The sequence below is a fragment of the Octodon degus genome, unplaced genomic scaffold, assembly GCF_000260255.1.
Source record: "Octodon degus isolate 3935 unplaced genomic scaffold, OctDeg1.0 scaffold00162, whole genome shotgun sequence".
Lineage (NCBI taxonomy): Eukaryota > Metazoa > Chordata > Mammalia > Rodentia > Octodontidae > Octodon > Octodon degus.
Window position 1 is genome coordinate 2135004 of NW_004524738.1, and position 10089 is coordinate 2145092.

General features: G+C 40.4%; 1 protein-coding gene across 2 annotated transcripts in view; it reads left to right on the forward strand.

Moving 5' to 3' along the window:
• The window catches only part of Immt (inner membrane mitochondrial protein), a 29750-nt gene extending 22906 nt beyond the window's left edge, over positions 1-6844 (forward strand). For both annotated transcript variants that reach the window (XM_004642796.2, XM_023702926.1), the window contains 4 exons: positions 1962-2185; positions 2666-2797; positions 4875-5004; positions 5904-6844. In XM_004642796.2, coding sequence (XP_004642853.1) covers positions 1962-2185; positions 2666-2797; positions 4875-5004; positions 5904-6517 — 1100 coding nt within the window. In that variant the 3' untranslated portion in view covers positions 6518-6844. The remainder of the gene's footprint in view (positions 1-1961; positions 2186-2665; positions 2798-4874; positions 5005-5903) is intronic.
• Positions 6845-10089: the final 3245 nt, after the last annotated feature.

Genomic DNA, 10089 nt, shown 5'->3' on the forward strand with positions numbered 1-10089 from the left:
TATGTTCCTGTCTATGTCTATGATGTGATCTTGTTTTTTTGTTTTGTTCTGAGACAGTCTTGCTATGCAATTTGGGCTGGCCTGTACTTACTATGTAGCCCAGGCTGACTTTGAACTCCTGCTTCAGTCTCCGGAGTTCTGGGATTATAGGCATATACCACCAAACCCAGCTTTGTGTTCTTTATTTAACTTGTTATTTTGGAGAATTTCCTTTAGATTCCTCAAAGTGGAATCTTTTTTTTTTTTTTTTTGGCGGAGCCAGGGCTTGAACTCAGGTCTTTATGCTTTCCAGGCAAGCACTTATTCTACTGAGCCATCTCCCAGCCCCTCAAATCTTTGTTTCCTTTAGATTCTTTTTTTTTTTTTTTTTTTTTTTTGAGAATTTCAAACATAAAAAATAGAAAACTACAATCAACTCTCATGGACCTACCACCCATGTTCAACTTCTGTAGTTATCAACTGACTTATTGTCAGTTCTATGTGTGTATCCTCTCTTACCTTATGTTTAAGACCTCAGATACACCCTTTCACTTGTAAATAATTTGAGGTGTTTTGTTTGTTTTTGTTGTTATTCTGGTGATCAAAGTGAATGGTGCTTTACTATTTTGTGATAGTGTGGTGAAGGCTGCCCAGGCTGGCCTCCAAATTTCAATCCTCTTGCTTCAGCCTATCAAGAGTAGATGTATACCATCATGCTCAGTTACTTTTTTAATAATACTTCTTCATTAAAATCTATATGGTGTTCAGATAGCTTGTTTCATAGAATGAGGTTTTATATAAATCACTATCTGGAGACGTTCCACACATTGAGTTTATGCAAGAAATCTCTTACACTTTCTTTTGCTTTTTACCTTATGTATTGAGGAATATAGCTATTGATTATTAGACTTATACATGTTATTTATTTTGCTGTTGAAACCATTATTCTTAGTGTATTCATTGTAATACTTATGGAATATGAAATTAACAAAAACAACAGCGAAATTCCAGCACCGTATGGTAGGTAGTACATGTCTGTACTCTCAACACTGGAAGTTGAAGCAGATGCTTGTGAGGTCAATCTAAGCAGCATATGAAGGCCCTATCTCAAGCAGCAACAAACCAATACAACATTGGCACACACTTATGCTGCTGAGCTATATCCTTGACCCTAAATGAGAATTTTTGGGCGTGAATATTTTTAAGAGCTGTACAAGTTGTGTGGTTCTAGTTGCCGGTTACTAGCCTAGAGAGTATACATTTAAGAAAAGAAACTCTTAGCTGCTGTGGTGGCACACCCCTATAATCACAGCACTTGGGAGGCTGAGACAGGAAGATGTTGCAAGTTCAAGACCAGCCTGGGCTACAAAGTGAGCTCAAAGCCAACCTGAACTGCATAGCAAGATGCTGTCTCAAAAAGACAAAAGAAAAAGAAAAAAGAAAGAAAACGCTTGTTAGGGTAAACTTTGAGAAAATTTTAATTTCTTTCAAGTTTTAGTGGGAAATAATCTCAGTGGATGCCTATTGTGACTAGTCAGGCATGATATAAAACAGAAAAGTGTATATGTAAGCTTTGTCTTTAGAGGCAAAAGTACAGTAAATTAGAAAGGCTGTTTAGAGTATATTTAGATTAGAAATACTCATACAATTAAAACTATAATTATATGATGCCTCAATCCCACTTTTACTTGGGGCCAAAAAAACCCCCTTACTTCTTAGATACTAGCTATTAACTTCTGATTGAACTAGAAAATTAAACTAACTCTTTGTGTTAGATACTTTTTTTTTTTTTTTCCGGAACCAGGGGTTGAACTCAGGCACTTGGCGTTTGCCAGGCAAGTGCTTATTCTACTAAGCCATCTCCTCAGCCCAACTTTTTGCTTTCTTTAACCTTATAAAATCATAATCCAGTGAAGTCAGTTCCTCTGTATTAGTTTATAATTTCAGGGAAGTCATTAACTTTTTGATGCGTTTCTGTTTAGCTGACAAGCTATCTACTGACGACCTGAACTCCCTGATTGCTCATGCACATCGCCGCATTGACCAGCTAAACAGAGAGCTAGCAGAGCAGAAAGCCACGGAGAAGCAACACATTGCATTGGCCTTGGAAAAACAAAAGCTGGAAGAAAAGCGGGCATTTGACTCTGCAGTGGCGAAAGCATTAGAGCATCATAGAAGTGAAGTACAGGCTGAGCAGGACAGAAAGGTAGAAGAGATGAGATCATTGCCCAGCATTTAAAATGATGCTAACTTGATTGTCATCTTATAGAGATAATATTGGTGGTCACTGACTCCAGAATACCAGCTGTAAAATGGGCCAATCCCATTTTCCTAGTTAGAAATTTTAGGGGAAGATGCAGATGCAGAGATGTGAAAAGTCATAAACTGGTAGTATCCAGGATTATTTTGCTCATCTTTCTCAGTATAACCTCTGTCTTATAAACTACACTGAAATAGTCTCTGCTGAATTCTGAACATATATTATTTTTGCCAGTGCTTTCTTCAGGTGGCAGTAGTTAAACATAGATGAAGTAACTCTGTTACCCATCTTTTGGGACACATCAGTTATTGAACACAGCTGTAGGACATGGATGCTGCTGTCATCATGGCCTTACTAGACTTTCCCTTTTCCTGGAAGTGTATGTGGAGGATTGAGGGCTAATCAGTACAGTGTTCGGTTTCACAGGTAGAGGAAGTCAGAGATGCCATGGAGAACGAGATGAGAACCCAGCTTCGCCGACAGGCAGCTGCCCACACTGATCACTTGCGAGATGTCCTTCGGGTGCAAGAACAAGAGCTGAAGTATGAATTTGAGCAGGTAGGACCGGTTGTAAAGCCTGAACTCCCTGCTGTGAACAGGCTGTCCTTGCCTGTATTTTGTTATGTGGCCTGCTGAGAATCAAACCCTGGGTTTCTCCCACGTGCCAGATAGGTACTCTGCCCCTGAGCTGCACCCCAGCTTTGTTTTTTCTTTTAGTCCATGTTTGGAATACATGTTTACATTCATCTTGGGGAATGGGTCAACATAGCTTCTTTTTTGTATGTATGTGGAACCAGGGATTGAACTCAGGCCCTTGTATTTGCTAGGCAAGTGCTTATTCTTCTGAGCTATCTCCCTGGCCCCTATATCTTGATTCTTATTAGTCCCATTTTTCCCTTCTTCCCCCCTCCCTTCATCTGTAGATCCCCATCATTTGTAAATGATTTTTCTTCTATTTCCTAGTTTTTAAATTATTTATACGTCAGGGTTTCTCATATAAGAGAAGTTATGCAATATTTAAGCTTATGTGTTTTATTTCATTTAACCTATGGTCTCAAGGTGCATTCTTTGTATTAAAAATGACTCAGTTACCTATCTTCATAGCTATAAATATTCCATCAAGTATAAATACCACATTTTTTTTTATCTCTTCACTTGTTGATATATAGGCAGCATCCATGATTTAGATATGAATTTTGGTACAATAAACATGGGTGTACATGTAGTACTGTGATATAATGTCCTTAACAGTTTGGGGGAGATACTTAGGAATAGCTGAGTTGAGTGAAATTTGTTTTTTGAGGAATCTCTGCACTGATTTTCATCGTGGTGGTACCAGTGTTCATTCCCACTAACAGTGTAGAAGGGTGCCTTTTTCCTTGCAGCCTCATCATCATGTTACTGATTTTTTATTTGCTTGAATGGGTCTTGTTACATGCTTGAGGCCAGGCTTGCACTAAGTAGCTCGGGCTGACTTCATACTTGTGCCTTAGCCTCCTGATTGCTGGACGTACAGGTGCGCACCTCCACACCCAGCTTCTGTTATTTGATGTTTGATGGTAACCATTCTTTCTACAGTAAGATAGCATCTGTGTTTTAATTTGCATTTCTCTGATAGCCAGAGATGTTGGGCATTTTTTAATGTATTTATCAGCCATTCGTACTTCATCTCAGTCCTTTTAGTGTACCTGTAAGGATACTCCTGTAAGGACAGTAATACTCAATACATATATTTCCTACTTCCTTACCACGAACTTCTATCCATCATATAATACCTGGTCAGTTTATATAACTGGAAACTGCCCAAAAAAGTTATCAAATCAGTCATGGTATCTTTCATCATAATTAGTTTCCACCCAACGAATCATTTTATTAGCTTATTGTTTTGAAACAAGGGAATAAGGGCTGGGTATGGTGCTGCAGGCCCAGCACTTTAGAAGCTGAGAGAGGAGAATCTTGAGTTAGAGGCCAGCCAGGTATAACTTAGTAACTTTCTTTCTTTACCTCTCTCTCTCTCTAAAAAAAAAAAAAGATTTTTCTAAGAAGGAAGTCTTCCAGAAAATGCAAATTTTGCCTTTCTTTGATGGGTATTTTTTTCTGTGGGAAATAAATACATAAGCTCTCAGATGGTATGGAATAAAATTTATTGTGTTGCAATACATTTATTTTCTGAAAATTTATTTGCCCATTTATGGTCTTAACAGCCTTCTGTCTTCTGGTTGGATTCCTTTAATATAGTATTAAGTTAGTCAGAAAATTTGCAGAGAATGACATATCAAATAGTCAGAAAAACTCAAAATCTTGCAGTTTCTTCAAATAGTCTTATAAAGTTTATGACAATTTTTTTGAGATTTATTTATTGGCTTTTTGAGCAAAGGTTTCACTGTGTAGTTCAGGCTGGACTTGAATTCAATATGTAGTCCAGACTGGTCTCAAACACCTGGTCTCTCTCTCTTCTCCTGCCTCAGTTTCCTAAATGTTGGGATTACATGTGTTCACCACAGTGCCCTTTTTGAGGTTTTAAATACGCTTCTGTTTAGGAAACAGTTGCTGAAAAACTAATATCCAGTGAAGTGATATGCTTGCAGGTACCCTTCTTTTTTCATAACTATTATTTATTTGTGCTTTATTTCAGAACTTGTCTGAGAAACTCTCTGAACAAGAATTAGAGTTTCGCCGTCTCAGTCAAGAGCAAGTGGACAATTTTACTCTGGATATAAACACTGCCTATTCCCGACTGAGAGGAATCGAGCAGGCTGTTCAAAGTGAGCACAGTCTGTGTCACCTTATGATCTTAGTCTGGCATCTTAGGATAATGGGGTACATGTACCAGCATCAGGTCATGGAGATACTTAAGTCAGCACTCCACTCATTTCTTGGAAAGTTTGTCCCAGACTTGATAGGTTTGGAACATAAAGCGTTGTGAGAGGAAGTCATTGGGAGGGTGGGGATCTAAAAATAAGTAATTGGTGTGACAACCATGAGATCATCTTTTTCAAGGCAGTCCACTCCACATGCTTTTCTTGGGTCTGTTGTGTCCTGTCCTGGGTGTGCGGACGTGCCCTTTGCTTCCCTCACTGGGCACTGGAGGGTTATCCAGAGGTTGCGGTTTGCTGAGTCCACCCTCCAAATGGATGCTAGTTATGCTGAGGCCTCTGTCCCACATGGAAAGGGATACATCCTCCCTGGGATGTTAAAGAATCTTGTCAGAACAGTAAAAATAAGAATACAGGTTCTCAGAAGACTCAATCTAGTACTGTACTTCTTTGAAGTGTTCCTTTTTTTCTGCAAATTTATAGTGGCCTTAACATAAATTTTAGCCACATTAGTGTAACAGTTTCCCTGTTTACATCTGAGTTAGAGGTCCTGCAAGTGGCAGTGACCATGCATTATCCTAAATGTCACAAAAAGACTTAGTTGTGCTTGTACACATGCATCCTCCCAGCTCTCTCCATTATTTTAGTGAAAGCAAAAGCCTTATCAGTGTGGCTCGCCTTACTGCCTCAGTGTGAAAGGCCAGTAGAAAGAACACAAGAATTAAGTGGTGGGTGGGTTGTAGGAAGGTCTCTCTTGCCACATCTTTGGCTTGATGAATGTGCTTTACTTCTGTGGATACTTGCCAGGTAGAGAGAAAAAATTTTTTAAATCTGTTTTTCCTTCATAGGTCATGCAGTTGCTGAGGAAGAAGCCAGAAAAGCCCATCAACTCTGGCTTTCAGTGGAGGCATTGAAATACAGCATGAAGACCTCCTCTGCAGATTCACCCACGGTCCCTTTAGGAGGTGCAGTTGAGGCCATCAGAGCCAGCTGTTCTGATAGTGAGTTTGCCCAAGCATTAACTGCAGCTATCCCTCCAGAGTCCCTGACTCGGGGGGTGTACAGTGAAGAGACCCTGAGGGCCCGTTTCTATGCTGTCCAGAAACTAGCCCGAAGGGTAGCAATGATTGATGAAACCAGAAATAGCTTGTACCAGTACTTCCTCTCCTACTTACAGTCATTGCTGCTGTTCCCACCTAAACAACTGAAGCCACCAGCAGAACTCTACCCTGAGGATATCAACACATTTAAGTTACTCTCCTATGCCTCCTATTGCATTGAGCATGGTGACTTGGAGCTGGCAGCAAAGTTTGTCAATCAACTGAAAGGGGAGTCCAGGCGTGTGGCACAGGACTGGCTGAAGGAAGCCCGGATGACCCTAGAAACTAAACAGATAGTGGACATCCTGACAGCATATGCCAGTGCCGTAGGAATAGGAACCACACAGGTGCAGCAAGAGTAGGGGCTAGGATGAGAAGTACAATGCATCACCTGTCAGAGGAATCAGCGGTGACTTACGAAGGGTTTGTAACAAGGGTCCCAGAATTGTGTAGAAGTGAGCAGGTTCCAAGTCCTATGTTAAATGTTAACACCTGTTGCACTCATCGTCCCACTTGCTATCATGTCAGTGAACTCCAGGAGTGTTTCTTTTGCAACTTGTGTAACATTTCCTGTGTTTCAGGTTTTACTGATCAGGCTTGTGAGCCACTCAAAATAATGTTTGTGATCCCTGCTATCGAGTCTACCCTTGGAGCAAACTGAATAAAGCAACGTGATGAAATCTGTGCTATCCCTGTTTAAAAAGTGCCATTTCTAGTTTGTTGTGTATACAAAGTCTTCAAGTAGTAGTAGTCCTAGGAACCCTGGTGTTCTCAGGCTGTGGGCTAGGTCAGCGCAAGTCCAGGGCCTGCTTCTTGGCTTTGGTTGACTCCTGCTAGTCAAATTCAGAGTGATGTTCGAGCCAAAATGCCACGGTATTTATCATTGAACACAAATCATCCCAGTGGTCAGTCCAAGAAGCTGCCTCCCAAACTGGTTACTTGAGCCACAGGTTTTTTGTTGAGACCCACTATGCTCACACCTGTGCTCAAAGTACTGCTGGCATTCCTACTTTGTGTTGCACTATTTTCTGGTATCTGGGTTTTAAGTCTTCACCTGAGTGAAGGTAGTGAACATTGAATCTTAATGAATGGATAAAATATTTTGTGTACTTACTGCTGCCCTAAGAACCCAGAGAACTCCTCAGTGAGGCAACTGTCATACTGGATAAACCAGAATGTCTATTTTTGTACTTAACTTTTACTTTGTGAAGACTCCCACATCTTTATGAAAATACTGCCAACTTTTTCACAGCAGTTTTTTAGGTTTTATGTTAAGATTAAGGAGGTGCTTTTATCTGAGCAACCTACCTGTGAACCACAAGGTCACTTTTTGAGACAAGGCCTCGTAAGTTTAGACAGGTTTTGAGCTCATTGTAGCTCAGGCTGGTCTCGAACTTGCAAAGATCCTCCTGCCTCAACCTCTCTAGTACTGGGATTACACACATGTGCAGCCTCATCAGGCAGTCACTGTTTTCCTCCCCTCAACTTGAGTAGATGTTGGTCCCTGCATGTTGTAGACCTTGTCCTTTTAATTTTGGGATATGTTAGTTTCATCTTTGGTCTAATGTAGGTATATCCTATGTCCCCTCCCAAATCCGTGTAAACTTCCCTGATTGGGATAGCTGCCTTAGGAAATAAATGCCTTAGCCTCTGAAAGAAGAGGCACCTTGGGACCCTACTGAGGAATGCTGCTTTCATGAGATGAGCAGTTCTAAGTTCAGCCTTCCATTTTGGACTGGCATGAAGTGTAGGAGACATTAGCCTAAGTCTTGAAATTCCTATTTTACTCAGGGAAAAAAAATAGATCCTTTAGATGAATTACAGCCTTAAGTTCACCTGTGAAAGTTTGCAACTTTAATGTCTGTAATTGGGGAATTCGTGTCCTTCACAGCACACTACTTTTATGTTCCTTTTTCTTAACTTAAATGCTGTGCTCTCTCAAGAGGTTATTATTGATGAAAGCAATCTCCCAAATTCCAAATGAGTTGTCCCACCAGTTTTAAAGTCACTTGTTTCATCTTGGTGTATACCACATCATTTTAACACAGAAGGGAGAAAAGAAAGCTTAGATGTCGGGCAGCCTACCTCCAGTCAGCATCCCCTAAACCACAGGTCTGTCTCTCTGGGTTTGATGTTATCTAGGGGCGTGGAGGAAGCTATTACGGCTTTTACCTATGCAAGGTGGTCTTCTTTAGCTTGTTCATTTTGGTCATTTTGTGAGACATCCTATGTAGTTCTTACTGCCTTTGACCTTGCTATGTGGGGCCCAGACCCCCAACTCTTGACCCTCTTGCCTCAGGCTCCCACAGCTTGTTCTGTTGAAGGATGCTATAAGGGCTGGGGCTGAGGCAAGAGGCAAAGTTTAGGTTGTTGTGAGAATAAATTCTTTCATGACCTTTAAACCTCTTGGGTGGTCTCAGTTTTTCAGAACCTTCAGTCTTCCTGAACCTCTTCTGGGCTTGATCCCCAGCAGTCCTGAATTCTCTATTGTTCACAGCTGGGGACGATGTCCTAGCACATGTCTTATACTGGCTAGATCAACATATTCTTTTCTCTGGGAAAATCCCACTTAACCTTTCAAGTCTCACCAGAATGATTCTATAAAACTGGTTTTGCCCATCTATACTCCAAGGGTACTGTGTTCTTCAAAACTTTTTCACTGTGACGAACATAAAATCTAAATTATGTGGTATACTTGCACATGCATACCTATAGGCATATTCATGTTACAATTTAGAACTGCATATGGTATATTTTCTGTTTTTCAGTACTGAGGATTGAACCCCACACCTTGTACTAGGTGTTAAATCCTAGCCATTTTTATTTTCAGGCAGCATCTTGGCCAGGTTACTAAAGCTGGCCTTAAACTTGCAGTTCTCTTGTGTCACTCTCCTGAGTAGCTGGGATTATACACATACACCACTGTGCCTGGTTTTTACTTGGATTTTCTGATCCATCTTCTTAAAAATTCTAGTCACTATCCACTGAAACTGACTTGAGTCTTTGTAGTCAAAAATCACCTTATTTGTAGAATATGGGTACAGAACCAGTGACAACACATGCATTACATTTTTCCTGAGCCAGGTATTTAGAATTTAAATTACATCTTAAGACACCAGACCAGTAAGGTTTTAAGATAAAGGTTTTAACCTTCAGGAAAGATTGAAGCATCAAGTTCAGTCAGCATTTACCAACACCTAAGTGATAGATTTGAGTTTAATTCTAAATCCACTTGAAGTCATTTGATCCTGTTGAGTTTTTTGCTTGAATACTCCAGTACAACTATAATAAGACATTAAGTTCTTGATGTTCTGTTGAAATGTTGTGTAGTTTAAAACTACACATAAGTGCTACACACTGGTGAGTGAAGTCTAAGGCCACTGAAATTTATCCCACGTGAAAAATCTTTCCCATTCATTAAGCAGTGCTTACTTCCATTTGTTGTTACAAAAGCTACTCAAAGTTTCACTATGTACAGTCCACATTTTGTAACTTTTTTTAATTTTGGTAGTACTAGGGATTGAATCCTTGCAGTGAACTACAGCCCCAGCTTCTGCCTCCCCCTTTTTTAGGGCAGGGTCTCCAATGAGGCTTAAACTTCCCGCTTTAGCCTCCCAGAGTGCGAAGATTATAGGTGTGTATCACCATGCCCAGCTTACAGAGAGCTATAAAGGCTGTATCAGAATTAAATGTTAAAGAATAATAATGGGGCCAGGGAGATGGCTCAGTAAATACTTGTCTGGCAAGCGCAAGGGTCTGAGTTCAATCCCCAGTTCCACAAAAAAAACAACTACAAATAATAATGGAAGCCAAGCATGGTGACAAAACTGTAATCCTAGCACTTGGGAGGCGGAGGCAGAGGAATTGCCATAAGTCTGAGGCCAGCCTGAACTACATAGTAAAAACCTGTCTCCAAGAGGAAAAAAAAAAAAAA